General features: G+C 38.3%; 2 protein-coding genes across 4 annotated transcripts; both read right to left on the bottom strand.

Moving 5' to 3' along the window:
- Nucleotides 1-2230: 2230 nt before the first annotated feature.
- LOC144657303 (uncharacterized) lies at nt 2231-9970 on the bottom strand. 2 transcript variants are annotated; one of them, XR_013571499.1, is made up of 2 exons: nt 2731-5182; nt 2231-2419 (listed from the first exon to the last, which is right to left on the bottom strand). XR_013571499.1 is itself a non-coding variant. In XM_078517638.1 (2 exons), exon 2 carries the CDS (start codon nt 5032-5034, stop codon nt 3571-3573), a length of 1464 nt encoding a protein of 487 aa, XP_078373764.1. In that variant the 5' UTR covers nt 5035-5064; nt 9803-9970; the 3' UTR covers nt 2550-3570. The 2 variants fall into 2 exon arrangements, 1 of the variants encoding a protein (XP_078373764.1); XM_078517638.1 differs by lacking the exon at nt 2231-2419 and adding an exon at nt 9803-9970 and having other exon boundaries at nt 2550-5064.
- A 3705-nt stretch (nt 9971-13675) lies between these two features.
- LOC144658270 (uncharacterized) lies at nt 13676-18091 on the bottom strand. 2 transcript variants are annotated; one of them, XM_078518674.1, is made up of 2 exons: nt 18002-18091; nt 13676-15140 (listed from the first exon to the last, which is right to left on the bottom strand). In XM_078518674.1, exon 2 carries the CDS (start codon nt 15087-15089, stop codon nt 14142-14144), a length of 948 nt encoding a protein of 315 aa, XP_078374800.1. In that variant the 5' UTR covers nt 15090-15140; nt 18002-18091; the 3' UTR covers nt 13676-14141. The 2 variants fall into 2 exon arrangements, with proteins under 2 accessions (XP_078374800.1, XP_078374802.1); XM_078518676.1 differs by lacking the exon at nt 18002-18091 and adding an exon at nt 15446-15492.
- Nucleotides 18092-20545: the final 2454 nt, after the last annotated feature.

Raw genomic sequence — 20545 nt, 5'->3', positions numbered from 1 at the left:
CGCGATTTATTTTTATGCTGTCGCTACGTTTTGGGCCATGTCGCTTGTCGGAATTTACGGCGGCAGGGCCTCTAAAAACTGAACAATCTTCAAACTGTAAGACCCTGGCTTTCTTGACCTAAAAGAGCTTACAAGCCCCCCCCCCCCCCCCCCCCATTACAAGCTAAGGAAAAGGAAAAGAGGTAGAGGTAGTTGGTTACCTTTGTTTTTAAAGTAAATGACTGAAAAAACATGACCAGGGAAATTTTAGACTACTTGTAGTCTGTCTTTTCTTTTAGGGTCTGAGGAGCGCGTGGTTATATCAGGAACGCGAGCTAACTGGTTGAACTAGCGGAAGGACGAGGGACGAGAAGGGGCTTGGGGCGAGACGTTTTTCCTCGATCGCGCGCGCAATCTTGTCTCGCCCCCAATCCTTCCTCGCGCGTCTTAAACCCTCGCCGAGCGTCGCACTGACTCCCTTACTAAATTTCGAGAGAAAGAAAAGCAAGAAAAGAAAAATCTGAGACACTGTTTTTTAGACCAATATATGTAGATCAAATTCCACATAAAAGTTTTGGCTTTCATGTAAATGTGTTCTCAAATAAACCTTAAGTTGTGCAACACCATATTACAAACAAAATGCTGACGTTGCTTATTATGGTCTATATGATCAAAACAAAATCCAAAATTACAATCTTTTTCAATAAGCTTTCAGGAAATATATACTTTATTGGGGTTACCATTGATGGTTTGCACACAATTTGACTTGAAACGAAAACGCCAATTTTCCTTCCGTGATACCTTAAGGGACTTTTTAGTTGAACTAGTTTTATTTCAGACGTATACAAGAAACTAACAAAACGCAATTGTAAATTTCGGCTTGGGTAAAAAAAAAAAAACACTTCAATGTGATTCTTGTTTGGATAACCCAAATTAATCAAATATTAGGTACTTATTGAAGTACCTAAAAAGTACCAAGTGGGAGGCGCGGTGGCCAAATGGTTAGCGCGCTCGACTCCGAGTCGAACGGTTCGGGTTAGAGGCCTGGCCGGGGCACTGCGTTGTGTTCTTGGGCAAGACACTTTACTCTCACAGTGCCTCTCTCCACCCAGGTGTATAAATGGGTACCGGCGAATTTACTGCTGGGGGGTAACCCTGCGATGGACTAGCATCCCATCTAGGGGGGAGTAGCAATACTCCTAGTCGCTTAAGGTCGCGGGGGATACCAACAGCATGAATAAATTCATGAAGGGAAATTTTGCTTGACCTGCATCTTTTAAAACGCTTATTTCTCGGCTGTTATGGGTGCGATTAAGCTCAAAATTTACAGAGACATAACGAAATGATGAAAGATTGTGAATGTCATCTTTTATTTGGTAGATTGCATTTTACGGCGATGTTATAGCCTCGTTAGTGCCAAATTGGGAAAAACATGATTTTGTGGCAGAGTTTGCGGAACGAGTAGAAGACAGCACACTGCGATTTTGACAAAAACTAATCAGTCAATACCTCTAGAGTGTCATAACAGAAGCGGATTTTTTAATTCAAAGTTTGCCAGCAAGTGATGGCGGTTTAAGTGCGCAAATTTGAATTTAATGTCTTCTACCTCTTTCTAAAAGCGCTATTTTAAAATTCCGCTTTTGTTATGACACACTACAGTATTCATAGTTTACCTATCTGAAGTGGCAAGTCATTAAGTTCTGTATCCGCGCTGTATTCTTTGCCACAAAATTGTCGGAAAAGTCCAAACTTTGAGATTTCCGAAGGTGTCCCGACCTAAATACGATCATTTTGCCAAGGAGAGATGTAATTATGGTAATTATATTCCACGCTTTTATGGTGAGAACAATGCGTTTTCAAAAAGGACACGATTGTTTATGCCGAATATTTTTGTGATTACTCTGAGTACACTAGTTGCAGAAATAGTCAAATTTAAATAAAAATAAGCTCAAAGACTTCCTACAATCTATATGAACGTATATCGCTAAGTGTTGTTTTAAATTGGTTAAAATATCAAAGAAACAGGGATTTTTTACAAATCACGTGCACGCGCCCATATTTTTCTCCAGTCATAAATATCTCGTAAAGTTGTCGATGTGAGTCGTTGTACTTCGTGCATACGCTTTAAATAAATGCATAATGATGAGCCTAAGGTGTCCCCCGCGACCTTAATGCTACGAAAACCGGGATAAGCTCTGGCTGTATGGGCCTCATGGCTCGGAGACAGACTTTACTTTACTACTACTATTGAAAAATACTTGTACTTGAGCCTGGACTTAAGTGAACTCAACATAAGCAAGTTTAAGATTTTGGGGTGACCTGAAAATTTTCTGGGTGACCTGTGACCACACAAACAGAAAAAGGCAAGTCTGTGGCACCAGTAATCTGACCAATGCCTTCTTTGTGTACATGCTTCATTTTGCTGCCTTTTCTCATATCCCTTCATTTAGATCAAACGGAAATAACCACATTATTCAATGAAATACAATAACCATTGGAATCAACTTAAAACTTTTATTCAACCACGTAACCTCACCCCCACCCCCCACCCCCCACCAATAAAACGCAAACACTACAAACTTACAATACAAATGCTAACAGTACAACTTATTATACAGTAAAATCCTGACTTCTCAAACCCCTGAGTTTCTCGAAACTCAAAATTGTTTGAACCAATATTTTCGTTTCCCTTGGATAGCACTTTGATTTATTTTTATCCCTGATTTAATTTATACATTTAATAATTTATACATTTATATAGCGCTAAAACTATAAATATTCTAAAGCGCTGTTTACTATATGTAAAAATAACATAAAAATATAAAAATTAGAATGAACCTACATACAAACCAAACTAGAAGCAGTGTGATTGAAAAGTTAAAACGCTTAAACGCGAATGGCTTTTACTTTCCCCTGAGATTTGAGAAATCAGGATTCTACCATATTTCTATACTTCTAACAATACAACAATAACTGTACATGAACACTGCTTTTACAGAGCTTGGAAATAAGCCATCTCCAATTTCAATACTCACACTGCTCACAATACATTATTCAAGTCCAAAATAAGAAAATGATAGAATAAAATAGTACAATACAAAATTAAGCTGTAAACAAACATACTATCTAAAAAACCCCACAGGTTTATGGACGAAACATTTCTGAAGTTATGGTCTGGAACAATAATGAAGCATTTCAGTTAAAATCAAATATGTAAATTCAACATAGCAAAGAATCTTTTACTCCAAGGTCCCTTGGTTTATGTTGTAAAATAAGTTTTTGCTTTGTTGATTTAAGCTTTGTTATAAATTAATTTAACAATTTTTTCACCTATATATAAATTATACAAAATTGGTCATATAAAAAGTGTAAAATTAAACCCAAATGTCATTATGTTTTGAAAACTCTTAGGAAGAACCAATAAACTGTGTGCTCTGAACACGGTAAGGTTAAGGCTTTCGCTCAAAGGCCGGCTAACACGTTACGATTTTAAGTGCTGTCGGCCCGATTTGCTCCAAGCAAATATACATGCAATTTGTCGGCTGCCTTTTTTTGCCCTTGATTCAAATTGAAAGGTTTATAAAAAGGGCTTCACTCCTGATTGATTACCTTAATGTCAGTTAAAAGTTCAGAGATACTGAAGCAATTGTCATTGTTCTCCCCTGTTCTTTGCTGCACAGCATCATGTTTTTCTATACATGTAAAACACTCACCAAACTGCTCACTGGAACATTCAAAAGGTTTCTCTCTTCTATGAAATTTTGCGTCATGTCTCTTTAGAATTCCTGCTCGACTGAAACACTTGCCGCACATGTTACATTTAAAAGGCTTCTCCCCTGTATGAGATCTCGCATGTGCCTTTAAATTCCCTGCCTTACTAAAGGTCCTGCCACAGTAGTTGCATTCAAAAGCCTTCTCTCCTGTATGTAATCTTGCATGTGCCTTTAAATTACATGCCTGACTAAAGGTCCTCCCACAGTGGTTGCATTCAAAAGGTTTCTCTCCTGTGTGTGTTCTTTTATGTATTGTAAATTTCTTTGCAAAGCAAAAGCACTTGCCACATTGGTCACATTTAAAAGGCCCCTGTCTTTTATGTAATATTGCATCATGTCTCTTTAGAGTTCCTGCTCGATTGAAACACTTGTCACACTTGTTACATTTAAAGGGCTTTTCTCCTGAATGTAATTTTAGATGCTGCTTTAGATTCCCTTTTAGACTGAAGGACTTGCCACAGTAGTTGCATTGAAAAGGCTTCTCTCCAGTGTGTGTTAATTTATGATTATTAAAGGATCCTGGGTGTTTAAAACACTTTCCACACTGATTACATTCAAAAGGCTTCTCTTGTTTGTGTATTCGTTCATGTTGCCTAAGATCTCCTACCTGATTGAACCACTTACCACACAGGTTGCATTCAAAAGGCTTCTCGCCTGTATGTACTCTTTTATGAAGTTTTAAAGTTATAGGCCATTTAAAACACTTGCCACAATGGTTGCATTTAAAAGGCTTCTCTCCTGTGTGTTTTATTTTATGTTGGCTTAGGTTTGCTGCACGATTAAAACACTTGCCACACTCACTGCATTTAAAAGGCTTCTCTCCTGTGTGTATTCTCCTATGTTGTTTAAGATTTCCTGCTTGTTTAAAACACTTGCCACACTCGTTGCATTCAAAAGGCTTCTCTCCTGTATGCAATCTCACATGTTGCGTCAGATGTGTTTTCTGTTTAAAACACTTGCCACAATGGCTGCATTGAAAAGGTTTCTCTCCTGTGTGCAATCTCACATGTTGCCTTAGATATCCTGCCTGATAAAAACACTTGCCACACTGGTTGCATTCAAAAGGCTTTTTTTCTGTATGCAATTTCATGTGTTGCATTAGATGTGTTTTCTGAGTAAAACACTTGCCACAGTGGTTGCATTTAAAGGGCTTCTCTCCGGTGTGCGTTCTTTTATGTCTGTTTAGATCTCCTTTTTTATTAAAACACTTGTCACAATGGTTGCATTTAAAACGTTTCTTGTCTGAGGAGCGAATTTTTTTCTGTGATGTAGCGTCCTCCATGTTGCTGTGCTTTGTGTAAATCAGAAGGACCTTTAAAAGCAAAGTTAAAAGTAAATAGTTAACTTGTGAAATGGCTTAATAAATATAATAAAGAATGTGTACTTTATCATATTTACAGAAGAATGACTGTGACTTCAGAAGAATTCTAGATTTGACCTGCCCCCATTAATAATAACCCCCCCCCCCCTTAATGACGTGCACCAAATTGATTGACCCTCCCTTGCTTGCATGTGCTTGCATGAAAAAACGGTGGCCCTCCCCATGTTTGCACCAGCCATCCCCCCTCCAGGTGCATGGGGAGGGGAGGGGGTCGAGGGGTTCGAACGAACCCCCTTTGGAGGTCAATAATGGAGGACTGAAAACACAAGCTGTTGATTTTCAGATTTTCAGATTTTGCATGCATGCATGCATTCATATGAACATGTAGTTTAATTTTGCTTTATTAACCGGGTGGGGGCCTGGGTTGGGTTGGTAGTTTCTTTATATTCTTATATGACTGAATTTTTAATTCAGAAAGTATTGTGGCCAGTGTGGTCACTCACGTGGTTGGTCCATCATCTGTAATCTTTTGTTTGCAACTTCACTGACCAATATAGTAATAGAAGAAAGAGTGAAGCAAGAGGGCCGTATAAAGGCGGCCTTTTAAATTTAAAGGGTTTTGACAAGAAAATCAACAAACAAAGAAACAAAATGTGGCTGACAATTATGTGTACAAAGTAATCAACCGCCAAAAATGTGCCCACCACGTAAAACAGGCTGGTTAACTACAAGCCCCTTGCCCTTCCCCCAGGCTAGAAGGTTGTCACGTCACGAGGCCAGCTGCCAGACCGGCAGTGACACCCTCCCTTCCCCCCAGCTTTTGACAGCTACTCGCCAGCTGGACACCAGCAGATAGCCCAGAGCCTGGGCAACGTCCCCAAACCATTGTTGACGTCAAGCCCCCTCAAGTTAAGGTTGCTGGCTAGGCTTGAGTTCAAGCAAAAATCTTACGACCAGGTAACTGGTTTCTGCAAATTGGCTAAGATTTATTTACAGCATTACAGTGGAACCCCGATATAACGATATGCCAAGAGAGCAATATTAGAGTATCGTTATATCGAAACTCCCGATATAATGATATGGCCGTAAAAAAGCCGAAAATATCTTTAAACCGGGGTAATTAACCTAACATCTACTTTTTTACTGGATAAAGAGATTCAAAATGCAGTATCATTCTTGTATATCATCGTATAAAGCTGTTGTCAGAAACGTTAGAGATAACCCTTTACTGTTATGTTATTGTATTCAATTCAGTATTTTGCTTAAGATAATTGTGACTGTGTACTGATAATATTGTTATATCGAGGAAGATTTTGCGCTCGGTTCGCTAAATTCTCATTGTTTTATCGGGAATATTGTTATATCGAAGATCGTTATACATTTTACTGTAACTTTTGGCGGGACATTGAGTATTCATCGTTATTTCGGGAATATCCTTATATCGAGGATCGTTACATCAGGGTTCCACTGTATTATTTTACGGCTTACATGTAAATGTTTTTACTTTGCAATGCATACCTATGGAGCAACGGGGTAAAAAAAAAAAAGAAAAAAAAAAAACAGGTCCCTCTGGGATTTGAACTCACGACAACTTGCACCTCAACCTGGTACCGTCTTGATTGAGCTATTATGCAACAGGCTCAGTCAAGCGAGATGAATACGTCCTATATCAATGTAATAGACATTGTGCGGTCTACTTATTAAGTTACTGCTGATTATCTAAAGGTCATGCATGTTTCCTCATTTCTCCTTTTTTAATTGATTCAAAGAAATGTTTAAATAACCTGCTGCTTATATATTAATATATTCAAGGTATGAACCTAAACGTAAAACTTGGTGAAAAAAATTCAGTTGTGGCTTGAAGAGCTCTTTGATTTCTAGGTTATGGCATTGAAGGTCACACATGTAGCTTAAAACAGGTCACCCACTAAGAATGTACATATTTGCTTATTTTTTACAGCAGGCGATTTTGCTTTCTGCCATGAGCAGAGATTAAAATAATTTGTCCGGATGGATGGAAAGGGACTGGGACAGATTGAGAGATTTTTTGAATAACTCGCCACTTGAGACTAAAATTACATGTTATATACACATTTTGCTTGTGTTTAACTTAACAAGGAATTATCCTCGCTTGGACCATAAAATAGAACAAGTCGTTCCCTTTTTTTTTCCCATCAAAAAAAAAACCTTAAATGATTGGTGCAAAATGTAAATGAAAGAGACAGTCGATATATTTTATGTTTTTTAGTAGTAGTAATAAAACAGCTCTGACATTTCTACCTTTAAACTCTTCAAAAGCCACTATTAATACTGACGGTTGAGTATCATACATCAGAGGTAACGCTTCAACATAATGCATTTCTTGTTGAGCACCAACAAAAGTAAACATAAACGCTACTGGGTGCGGCTAAGGGCCTGATTACATGGCGACATAGTTAGTAGATGGCGAATTTCAGCCCGAGCTGAAATTTTAACCCGGTTTACCTGGCTGGGAATTCAGCTTGGCAAGGAAAGAAAAGCCCGGTTTCAAAAACCAGGCTGGAAAACGGTCTTAAAAACATGATGTAACACTTTCAAATTTCAGTCTGGGATGCAAAGTGAGCTTACGAGTGCGCAGTGATATTTTTCAACGAAACAAAATGGCGCCATGTTATTTTCTCAGTTTTAATTGGAGGTAGGCGCGATATCGTTTATCGGATATTTATAGGCGATATATATATATATATATACTATACTATACTATACTATACTATACTATACTATACTATACTATACTATACTATACTATACTATACTATACTATACTATACTATACTATACTATACTATACTATTATAATGTACTTATATACCCCCCTTTCCTCCTTCCTCCTTGAGGGCCATGATATTGGATATTATCGCGATATCATCACTTTAGAATCTACTAGAGTCTACTTAGATACTCCCCTTCCTCCTTCCTGAGGGCGATGATATTGGATATTATCGCGATATTATCCTGTTAGAATCTACTAGTCAGAGTCTACTTAGATACTTCCCTTCCTCCTTCCTGAGGGCGATGATATTGGATATTATCGCGATAGTATCACTTAAGAATCTACTAGAGTCTAGTTTGACACCCCTTTACTCTTCTCTGTGTGCAAGGATATTTTGATATTATCGTGATACTATCTTAAAAGGTGTATCTTCGAGAAAAATTACTTATCAAGAGTAGATATGCTACAAATGAACAATTGATAACGTAGAACCATTTAGTATCAAAATGTGCTAATGATTTATTTAAAACAGAGTTCACGAAGCATTACATTGTGCTTGACAATAAGATTTGAGCTTGTTCACCTATAAAAGAAGAAAAAATACGATTTGCTCTGTATTATACGGTAACGGTGAAAAAAGATTAGTATTTTGCGAAAGAAAAACAAAAATTGAAAATTGCATATTGACCAATCACCACCATTTGCAGAACGTTTTTAAATGGCAAAACTAGAGAAATAGTATCTAATATATCTGATAGTAAATTGGCTACAACGACTAAATTTAATTAGATATCTTTGAAACTATGACGGCATAATATCGGATAATATAAAATATCGTTAGACAGAGTTTTGAAATTATCATATAGCAAACTAGATTTAATATCTGACTATAATATTGTTTTAAAAATATCGGAGATTTTTTAGCATAATATAAATTTTTGATAATATTAGATATTAGACTTATCCCATTTCGATAATAGAAATTTTATAACTATCCGATACCTGATACTCTTATGATATCGCGCCGTTATCTCGCTAAGATATATCGGGCCTATGCTGTGGAATCGACTCCCAACTAACTTAAAAAACTTACCGTCTCTGCAATCTTTTAAAAGGCAGATCACTTTAACTAACCTTTCACTGAAAATTGAACATGGATGTCACAACTGCGTTTTATGTAGTACATGATTTATTTTAAATACGAATTAACTTATTTTAAAATTGTTATTGAAATTATTTGTAAATAGCGTAGTTAAATTTTAGTCTGTTTTTATTGTAAATATCAATTTTAAGTCTTTTTTATTATTATTATTTTTATTTATTTTATGTGTCCCCTATTAGTAGAGAGTGTTTCACTCTCGGCTAGAATTCCTTTGACACATTAATAAAGTTGTTGATTGATTGATTGATTGATTAATTGTGTTCACCCAGGATAAAATTGTCACGTAATTGCAACAAAATCAGGCCGAAAATATTTCAGCCCAGGTTGAAATTCGCCATGTACTTAGTAAGCCAAAGAAGGTTAAACATTATTTCAGCTCATCCTCGGTGTAAAACCCTGTGAAAACAACCAGTGGCGTAAAGCAAAGAACGACCAAGATAACAAAGAAACCTCAAAGCAATATAGAACAGGAAAACAATAGCTCCAAAACAAAGAAAAAATAATTTCTCAGGTTTTTACACGGTGAACCCTAATTTTCAGTAGCTTCTTGTTTCGCGATAGATCATCAACAGTTAGTAAGCATTCTTATTGTACCGTGCTAAATAGCTTACACGTTCTTCGTGTCCAGTCAGAGAGACGATTAACGACAATAAGCCCTGTGTACTTATTTCGAAGGGAAGATCCTGATCAAATATTCGATTATGGCGGCGTTTCGCGACGCCATTCTTTTTGCAATTGGACCGAAAAATGACTTCTATGTGCACTAAGATTAGTCTTTTACCGTTTATATAATTAACTCATAAGGTTTCTCTTACCTTCAGAACCAGATCAGGAGAAAAAGTGAGCTTCAAAGATTACAAACTTCAGCACAGGCAACAACTGTCAACAAGCAACCATTGATACACTGGAACCCAGTCTGTACGCGACAACTAAATATTACACCTAGCCAAAATCGTGGACTGGACTTGTGTCTCGCGAACATAGTGATCAACATAGATTGTTCACAGCCCTCTATTTTTTGGTATTTTTTCGATCGATGAGCGCGGGGAAACAACGGCGAGAGAACTGAACGCCAGCGCAAAACAGGGCGCGCCGATTCTTTCTTTTTTTTTGAGTTGAAAAATACAGAGGCTGTGGACAGTCTATGATCAACAAGGCGAAAGCATTAAATGCCACAGCGTGTATTTGTAACAAACAAAAGTAAAATTATTTTTGCAGTTTAATTCAGTTTATGTTTGTTTTTAAGGGTTTTCTTGGCCAAAAGGAATGCAAGAGTACTTTTAAGTTTTTAAAAACTTAAAGTTGAGAACTTTAAAAAGTTCTCAACTTGCATCTAGAATATGATTTTTTATTATTAGTCAAATGATCCACCAAAGTATGAGAGAAACACATGTAGTGCTGGCAACTGTTTCCAGCCATCTATCATAGATGCGTTGACTGAGGACAACATTAATTCAATATTATTACACTTGCTTTCAGTGTTACATGCATTAAGTGGCTTTCTATTGACATTCATTTTATGACATGGTAAACAAACATGATGGATCGAATCTGCCAATCACAGCCCACAAGTATGACCTTATCAACTTGAGTGCTCATTTTCATGAAACCAACATCAGTAATCTCTTTTGGTTGGCCCACTTCAAACAGCACGTCAAAAAACAATGCTAAAAGATGAATGAAGAATGATGGCTATGCACGTAACACTGAAAGCGTGGTTTTGGCTTTGTCAGAATTCTTAATTTGTGACACACCCACTAGCGTGGTTTATGTCTTTTTGCACTCGAGTCAGGTTTCTTCTCAGTCATATCAAGTTCACCATCGTTTCAAAGGTCAGTTGTGTGTTGTGGTTTCTCATTGCTAGTTTTACCCTCCCAACCCTCCCTGGGTTTAATTTTATAGCCTGTTGTTTTCAATAAATTGTTGTTGTTTTTTTTGCCTTAAACTCGTTGCGTTGTTTTTGTGTACTAATTATTTGTAATGCAGTATGTACAATAGAACCAGGTCTGCCACTGCATCAATAAAACCAACACTGACCGCCTTAATACCAAACAAAGATCAAGTGGCGCCCGTTTTATGAAGTCCAAATGGCGTAGAATTTCTGTGAGCTGTACGCTTCTACACATCCTTTCCTTCCTAAGTGGGTAGCTCTGGTCTGCGGTAAATGAAGAAAGTAGAGCCGTAGAAGCGTAGATTTTAAAAGAGAATGTGGCGTACAGCGTGGTTTAGTGAAAATGTGGCCGGAGGCGAGAGTTAGAATGAAAACGTAGGCCGTAGAAGTAGAGTTAGAATGACTGAAAACGTAGAGCCGTAGAGGGTAGAGTTAAGTAATAGCGTATAGTAACTCAACCTACTTCTGTACGTCAGTGTTCTTAATTCTTCTAGACTCTTGAAAGCATAGAGCTGTAGAAGCGTAGAGTATAAAGTACACAGCGTAAAGGACACTTCAACAAACCTGCGTGTTCATTTTAAACTATACGCTTCTACGGCTATACGTTTTCTAAACGGTACGCTATTATTAAAAACGTTAAATATTAACAGCACGCAATTTTAATTTTAGGCTCTTTTTAATTTTCTTCTACGTCTACTTTTTTATTGTAAACGGCATGCTCTGCGGTTCAGTCTTCTTATTCTAATAGCTTCTGCGGGTCTACGTTTTATTCTTTTCTTTTTTTCTTCTAACTCACGCTTTTACACACTCATTTATATTACGATAAAAGAATATTTGGCAATAAAAAAGTTGAGACGGGCAAAATAATTTTCATTTGTATTACAAAGGAATAATAGAATGTAAAGTAGAGTTATAGAACGTAGCTCTAGTAAGAAAATGGGTAGCGTGTCGAGTAAAATGAAAATGTAGATCCATAGAAGCATACAGGTGGAATAGTACGGAATAAGAAATAGGGCCGTAGAAGCGTAGAGTTTAGAATAAAAGAGACTGTAGAAGGGTACCGTAAGTTTGCAATTATAGAGCTGTAGACGCTTGGCGTTTACAATGAAAACTTAAAGTTGCAAAAGATAGTTTAAAATGAAAATGGAGCAGTGGAAGAGCCTCGAGTTAAAATAAAAGTAGAGCCGTAGAAGCGTAAAGTTTAGAATGAAAACGTAAAGCCGTAGAAGTGTGCAGTAAATGAAAACGTTGGCCGTAGAACCGTAGAGTTTAGAATGAAAACGTTGGGCTGTAGAAGCGTAGAGTTTAGAATGGAAAAATAGAGCCGTAGAAATGTACAGTTTAGAATAAAAACGTTGAGTCGTAGAAGTGTACAGTTTAGAATGAAAGTGCATGTAGAGCCGTAGAAGCGAGAGTTTAGAATGAAAACGTAAAGCCGTAGAAGTGTGAGTAAAAGAAAACGTGGCCGAGAACGTAAGTAGAATAAAAAGGGGCTGAGGGGTAGAAGGAAAAAGAGCGAGAAGGTAGAGAAACGTGGTCGAGGTGTACAGAGAAGGGGAGAGGCTAGAGCGGGAGTGCCGACGAGGGGGCCGGGGTCAAGGGAGGCTCGGTCGGACGGGGTAGTCAGTCGATCGGGGGAACGGGACGGGGAGGAGGGCGATATATCGGGAGTCAAAATCTTGATTCAAGATTAATGGGAGAAAATCTTGAAGTTCAAGATTATATCGGGAGTCACAATCTTGAATAATAGCGGGAGAAAAAGCGTCAATTGGCAAAAGCGGGAGCACAATTGGGAGTAGAGCCATAGGGCGTAGAGTAGAAGAAAACGTAAAGTCGAGAAGCGTAGAGAGAGAAGTAGAGCGTAGAAGCGTAGAGTAGAATGAAAACATTAGGGTGTAAAAGCGTAGAGTTAGAAGAAAACGTAGAGCTGTAGAACGTAGAGTTAGAAGAAAACGTTAGGGTGTAGAGCGAGGTAGAAGAAAACGTAGAGCCGTAGAGCGTAGAGTTAGAAGAAAGTAGGCCGTAGAAGCGTAGAGTTTAGAATGAAGAGTAGAGCGTAGAAGCGTGGAGTAGAATAAAAAATTGAGCGTAGAAGTGTACAGTTTAGAATGAAAACGTGAGCCGTAGGGCTGTAGAGTTTAGAATGAAAGTAAGTCGGAGCGTAGAGTTAGAAAGTAACGAGAGTAGAGTTTAGAATGAAAAGTGAGCAAAAGCCGTAGAGTTTAGAATGAAAACGTAGGGTGTAAAGCGTAGAGTTTAGAATGAAAACGTTAGGGTGTAAGCGTAGAGTTTAGAATGAAAAGTAGAGCCGTAGAACGTAGAGTTTAGAATGAAAACGTTAGGGTGTAAAGCGTAGAGTAGATGAAAACGTAGAGCTGTAGAACCGTAGAGTTTAGAATGAAAACGTTAGGGTGTAAAGGTAGAGTTTAGAATGAAGTAGAGCTGTAGAACGTAGAGTTAGAATGAAAACGTAGAGCCGTAGAAGCGTAGAGTTTAGAATGAAAAATTAGGGTGTAAGCGTAGAGTTTAGAATGAAAAGTGGCGTAGGTGTACACTACTCATACTACCCTGTGCCCACTGGAGGGGCAGCAACAGGTCCTCCACTCTGTTCTTGGCGCGGGTGGTGTTCCAGCTTGGTTTCGCCCTCAATTAAATCATGCTATACGCATTTTCAGAGCTACTGTCTTCTGTGAGCTGTACTGTGAAGCGTAGAGCTCTACGAAAATCTCTACGCCTATTCGGACCTCATAAAACGTGCCGGGTATAACAAAGATACACTGACACAGAGAACTGTAAACAACATTACATTTGTGTCCAACATTGTGATGGTTGTCAATTTCCAAAATCATGATTTCGAGAATTATTTAGAATACCAAGTTACCTCTGTGATGTGTATGCGGCAACATGCAACTACTGCTTAAAGGATGCAAAATAATTGTACAATATTTTGGATTTTCAAATGACTGACATCATGATGTAAACAAAGTAACAGAGATTTGGACATTTCACATTATATTTCTTTTGAGTAAAAGACTGTCCTGTCAGTGCCAAGTGTGCTTTTGACAAATGTTTTCTAATGTATTTGTCTTTTGTTATAAATGTTGTGGTTTAACTTAATCTTTCGTTTTAATTTCCCTTTGTTTCAGACTATGATAATGAATATGAGACAATAAAAAACAAAAATCAAACTGGTTTGAAAAAAATTCAAATATAAAATTAAACCACAACTTAAACACCAGAGGCACAGGTTCATAAAGCAGGTTTCACTCCTGTTTGATTACTTTAATGTCACTTAAAAGTCCAGAGATACTGAAGCAATTGTCATCCTTCTCATTTGTTCCTTGCTGGACTGCATCATGTGTTTCTATACATGTCAAACACATACCGCATTGATTACATTTAAAAGGCTTCATTTCTGTGTGCATTGTTTTATGTCCTGGAAGTGTTACCCCAAGACTAAAACACTTGCCACACTGGCTGCATTCAAAGGGCTTCTCTCCCGTGTGTATCTTTTGATGTCTTCTTAGATTTCCTGGGTGATTAAAACACTTGCCACACTGGTTGCATTCAAAAGGCTTCTCTCCTGTGTGTGTTCGTTTATGTTTCAGTAGGGTCCCTTGCTGACTAAAACACTTGTTGCACTGGTTACATTCAAAAGGCTTCTCTCCCGTATGTATTCTCATATGGTGCTTAAGATTCCCTGCCTGACTGAAAGACTTGCCACAGTAGTTGCATTCAAATGACCTCTCTCCTGAGTGTATCTTTTGATGTCTTCTTAGATTTGCTGGGTGATTAAAACACTTGCCACACTTGTTGCATTCGAAAGGCTTCTCTCCTGTATGCAATCTCGCATGTTGCATTAGATGTGTTTTCTGTTTAAAACACTTGCTACACTGGCTGCATTGAAAAGGTTGCTCTCCTGTGTGCAATCTTGCATGTCGCTTTAGATTTCCTGCCAGATTAAAACACTTGCCACATTGTTTGCATTTAAAAGGCTTATCTTCTGTATGCAGTTTCATATGTTGCATTAGATGTGCTCTCTGAGTAAAACATTTGCCACACTGGTTGCATTCGAAGGGCTTCTCTCCGGTGTGCGTTCTTTTATGTCTGTTTAGATCCTCTGTTTTATTAAAACCCTTGTCACACTGGTTGCATTTAAATCGTTTCTCATCTGAGGAGCCACTTGTTTTCTGTGATGTAAGGTCCTCCATGTTGTCAGTTCAAATAAAACTAGCGTTGTACTGTGTAATTTAAAGCAGGATCTATAAAAGCAAAAGTAAAAAGCAAAATTGTACTCATTAATAAAGATGAATATTTTATTAAAATTGTAATAAAATGGGAGAGTCAAGAAATTTTTAATGCCCTTGCAACCCTCCAAGTTAAGACCATTTTTTTCTCCATGGTGACTAAAATTTTAAAGCTGGCTACTAAATTGCAACTAAAGTCGCCAGCATGGAGCATTTTTACTGGTGGCCAAACTTGAGCAGTTGGTAACGTAACATACATGTAACCATAATTAAGCTATAGGATAAGTGGAGTTCATCTAAATATAAAGCCAAAAACTAACCAGTTACCACTAAAGTCTTTGTCTTCTTTCGTTGTTTGAATTAGTTTACAACACATGGGTAACCAAGCTTTTATTGAACCATAGGTATTCCTGGGGCGAAAAATATTGTTCATTATATTAAGGACTTTGCTATTTTAGAGGTTCGTTAAAATAGAGGTTTCACTGTATGTGCATAACACCAAGGGTAGGAAAATAATCCCTTCGATTGTGTGAAGCTCGCAAGATCCAAAGGTGGCCATCTCCTTATATGTAAGGTAAAAATGGCCCAGCTAGGGGGTCTCCAAAGGAGACTAGTCAGTTACACAGGGAGTGGGTTGTAGTGAACATGAGTTTACCTGGAGTTGTTGGAGTCTTGCTTAATTAAATGGTTGAATTTTGCCACACAGGTAAAAATATCACTCCGTGCTTGTTTGGGCAACTTATTAGACAACTTCAGCTAACTCCATAGCGAAAGCCTTCAAAAATAAGGACCGCAAAGCTATCTGAAATTTACATATTTTTTCCGCCATTCAGCGGCAAAACACCTCATAACAAACCAAAATTCATTTCCGGTTGTCAATCTTCGAAAAAAATTTTCACTCGTTCGAACGACTTCTGTCTACCGTTTAGTAAAATCATCCACTCGTTCGAACGACTTGAACGTTTGGTAAAAATGCCCACTCGTTCGAATGACTTGGTCGCCCGTTCGATAATTAACTTCCACTCGTTCGAACGACTTCACTTTGTCGCCCGTTCGGTAAAAACATCCACTCGTTCGAACGACTTCACTTGCATGGTCGCCCGTTTGGTAAAAACTTCCACTTGTTCGAACAACTCCACTTAGTCGCCCGTTCGGTAAAAACATTCAACCATTTGTCTGAATGACATTTCAACACACTCGCGGATTAAATGTGTACCCACATTTTGTGGGTTGATTATTATTCATATATTCACGCTATTGTTCTTTCTCATTGCATAATTATAATTCACGGACCGATGCCTTTCCGAAGGTTCACGAGCGCAAACGCTTCAATTGATGATAGGTGCGATGTTTTTGTTTTGTTTTAGATTTTCACTTGATTGATTTTTAAAACCCTATTTGTGACACAAATGTAAAGCTATTTCAAAAGAAAACGCAATGCATGGCGCTAGCTGTCGAAAACACGCAAAAACATTCCAGTAGTAAATGATTTTCGTTGATAAATTAGTTTCTTTTTTATATTGGTGCATATTCCACGTTTACCTTAAAATATATTTTTTGACGGTTCACTTTGGTCATATCGTAATGAAATCAATATGAAACTGTGAAAGACCGCTCGATTGAGACCGCTTGATTTTAAATAATGTTACCTGTTGAATGTGTGGCATATAAATTTGTATTCAGTTCGAAGTGAAAGAAAAAAAAACATTCGCAAGCAAATTGTCTGTTGTTTTGAAAAGTGCAGTCAATCGAATCCAAACAAACTCATTTCTTTTTCGTATATCTGACTGTTACGTTCCTTTATTTTTAAACTAATATGGCGAAAAGCTTAGCGATTGGGATATGATAGACAAATAACTTCAATAAAGTTTTTTACGATTTCTACTCCGACTTCCAGTTTGCAAAAGAAAGCGATCTCCAGACGTGACGGATGGCATGCCGCCGTGATGCGACAGCCGGCGGCGGTAAATTTGCGTTGTAATTTACCTAATAAATCGTTTCTCTGGAAATACTGAACTTAAATTTCCGTTTAAACGCTCATTTTCAAGCTTGTAGAACACATCTCAATAATAAATCAATATAACCTTTCCTAATCTTGCGCGAAACGTTTTTAGATGGAAAGAGATGGGAACGCGAGGTGAAATTTTTTTAGCGAAAACACTGCTTGAAAGAACAAAAGGATACGAACTTGCGGGACCATAATTAAGCGTCATTGTCGAGTTCTTTTGAAATGCATTCAAACAATTTCCCCTCAAAAGTCACAAGTCCTTTTCATTCGTTTGAACACGATATCTCCAACGATTTCAACAATTACTTCGGAGCAAACCCGAAGCTTGCCGACAAGTAAATTATCGAGTCTCCGGTGTCAAAAGGCCAGCGGTATGCCCCATTTCTGAACAACACATTTAATCCACGGCTAAGTTGTAATGGACTTGAGTGATTTCTTGGATCATCCAACGTTCAGGAACAAGTTATAATATTCCGATGTAAGAGCCGGCAATGTTCTCCACTGGAAAAAATCTAAACTTATGGATTGGATGGTATTGCGTTTCCTGTCAACTGCCTGTCAAAGCTGTTTCGAAACTCTATATTTATGCAAATTTGGCACTATTATCGAGTCTCCGGTGTAATAATAAGCGAATGCGGCGAAACGTTTACATGTAAGTCGCAGCCAAAAGTAGAGATAAGTTGGAATAAACATTATTTCGACAATTTGTCGAGCTATAGTAGAAATAGTTTTGTTTAGAAAACAATTCAAGTCTGTGAAATCGCAAAGATATAACCAGATATAGCTCAGATTTAAATTAGCCGACTCAGTCGCTGTTTAACAGTTAGTCCAACCTTAAATTCGCTCCATTTAAGTTTGTTTTTCTTACCTTTTCACTGAAGAAAACCATTCAAGAAGAGAACCACTTCATGGCGACTGCACGGCCCTAAATTATTGAAAACACTAGAACCCAGTCGATCTCTGATCTGAACGACGTTGCGAAGGAGACTAAATCCTAGTGGGCGAAAGAACCCAGGACTGGACTTGCTTATCGAGAACGGTAGACTAGCCGGCTCCAACGGTATCAGGATTTTAGTTCCAAAAAAATCTTTTTGAAGATTAAGATACCGCATAATAATGATTTGTAAACACAACGATTTATTATGATAATGCATAAGCTTCTGCGCGAATTCAGCGTTAAATAGGCGACAGACGAGTCCTAACAGCGAAAGCCAACAAAAATAAACAAAATGGATTATTAAAACAACTAAAGCAATTAAAACAAATTTGCTCGATATTTCGGTTTGCAATAAAAGCCTTCGTAGCTCCTCTGGGGCTGAGCAGGCTGAGTGGAAAAGAAATGTGAGAAATAAAAAATCGTTAAAAAATTAAGGCTGAAATGTGTGTGATTCCGTCACGTCCAAGCTGTAAGCTTTGTTGTTCACCCTCGTAAACTAGCAAACATTTACATAAACGATTCCGCACGCAAATATTCAACTGTTCGATTGCTGATATCATAGGAAATTACATTGTTTTTAAATGAATCAGGGCCCCGGGGGGGGGGGGGTACTCCCATATGTGGCCTATATAGGTATGTGCCGCCCGATAGGGTATGGTTTTTGAGGTTCTCGGTCCTTAAATAGGGTATCAATTTTGCTCCTTTTGGCAATGTGTTCCCGCTGTGATCCTTAGATAGGGTACCTAAATTCTATTAGCTAAATTAAACGCCCAGCTAAACGAGAAAAAGATATCTGAAAACTGAATTTTCAGTTCAGGTATTAGAAAAGCGATTTTCTAAAGATTTGTGTCTTGCCGTGCGCGGTTAGCCGTTATTTGGGTCGTCACGGAACGTTTCTCCTCCCCTTAAATAGGGTGTCATTTTTCGGTTTTGGGCCTTAAAAAGGGTATCAATTTTCGCTTTCTTAATCCTTAAATAGGGTCAGGGTTTAAGAACCTTGGCGGCACACCCCTATCCGAAATTTATGGGAGTACCCCCCCCCCCCGGGATCAGGGCCATCTTGATGTCACGTAGCGTGAAAACTCAGTGAAAATTGAAATAGCGTCTTCAGAAGGAAGAAGGATACCGCCTCGTCCCCGCCATCCCGCTTGCGGTGGCGGGGGGACTGGCCGGCGCGCTTTCTCCGCTGCGGGTGGTCACATCCATTCGCCGGGGCGCTGGGCGGGCTGGGATACTATTCAGGGCCGTACCTAGCGGCCTGGCCCCAGTTGTTCAAAGGGTGGATAACGCTATTTACCGGATAAATCACTATCCAATGGATAACGTAGCATGTTTTTTTAAGACTTATTCACTGGATGGCAATTTATCCGGCGGAAAGCGTTATCCACCCTACGAACAACTGGGGCCAGGAAAACTAAATTTCTAACATATTGTTTGATTTTGCTGGGCTATTTCTTGTAGCTATATTGGAGTTTGCCCCCGCAGACAAAAAATCCTAGGTACGGTCCTGCTATCGAGCAAAACTTTCACCAAAAGATATGATTACTTTATTTAGGACGTGAAAAAAAAAGAATGTTAGGCTGGAGAAATATAAAAGGGGAGGGATTTCATGCGCAATTTCAAGTATAAAGTAGGATAGAAAAAATTAAGATTGTTGAAGTGAAACGTTTAGAGAACCGATGCAGCATTTTCTATCGAGGTATATGAAAGGGTTACTTTTTCTGCCAAAAACGTTAATCTTTGGACCTTGTGGCGGAGCCTCCATGTATAACATATTTTTTCATCCATCCATTTTTTCATTAATGAACTCACCTAATCAAAGAATCAACTAAGCACACCTTTGAGGTCTAGAAAAACAGCTCGGGAATCCACTAACAGCTTTTCTGGGCCTCAAGCATGCACTTTTTTCTTTTAGTATTTTCTATCAACCTCGCTGCGAGTTTCAAATCTGATGTGCTCATTTTTGAAACTTTTTTATTAAAGGAACTAACGAATAAAATATGCTATAGTTGAGATACATTGAGATATATGCAAGTGTTCTAAGTATTGTATAGTTTCAGTAAGCAATAAGTACTTGTACTGTGTATTTAGTACGAGTTCAATGTAAGCCCAGGGGGGGTACTCCGGGATCAAAGTGACGGGGATGATCGAATTGAGGCAAAACTCAGGACCCAAAAAAATCCCTTAGTCTCCCGACATTACCCAAAAAAATCCCTGGATAAAAAAAAAACGCCCAAAAAATCCCTTGTCAAATTACCCCTAAATTGCCAAGGCCGCGCCAAGGCACTTTAGTTTGATTTTAATACCCAAAAATATCCCCTATTTAAATCAAGTCACCCAAAAAAATACCTGCCAATTTCTCCTACCCAAAAAAATCCCGGAATCGAAAATTTCGACCCCAAAAAAATCCTTCGCACATCCCCGTCACTTGGATCCCGGAGTACCCCCTGGGTGTAAGTCTTGTTTCAAAAAAGA

The sequence above is a fragment of the Oculina patagonica genome, chromosome 6 (assembly GCF_052425735.1).
Source record: "Oculina patagonica isolate OP01 chromosome 6, crgOcupat, whole genome shotgun sequence".
Taxonomy (NCBI): domain Eukaryota; kingdom Metazoa; phylum Cnidaria; class Anthozoa; order Scleractinia; family Oculinidae; genus Oculina; species Oculina patagonica.
This window is presented reverse-complemented; position numbering and strand designations above follow the sequence as displayed.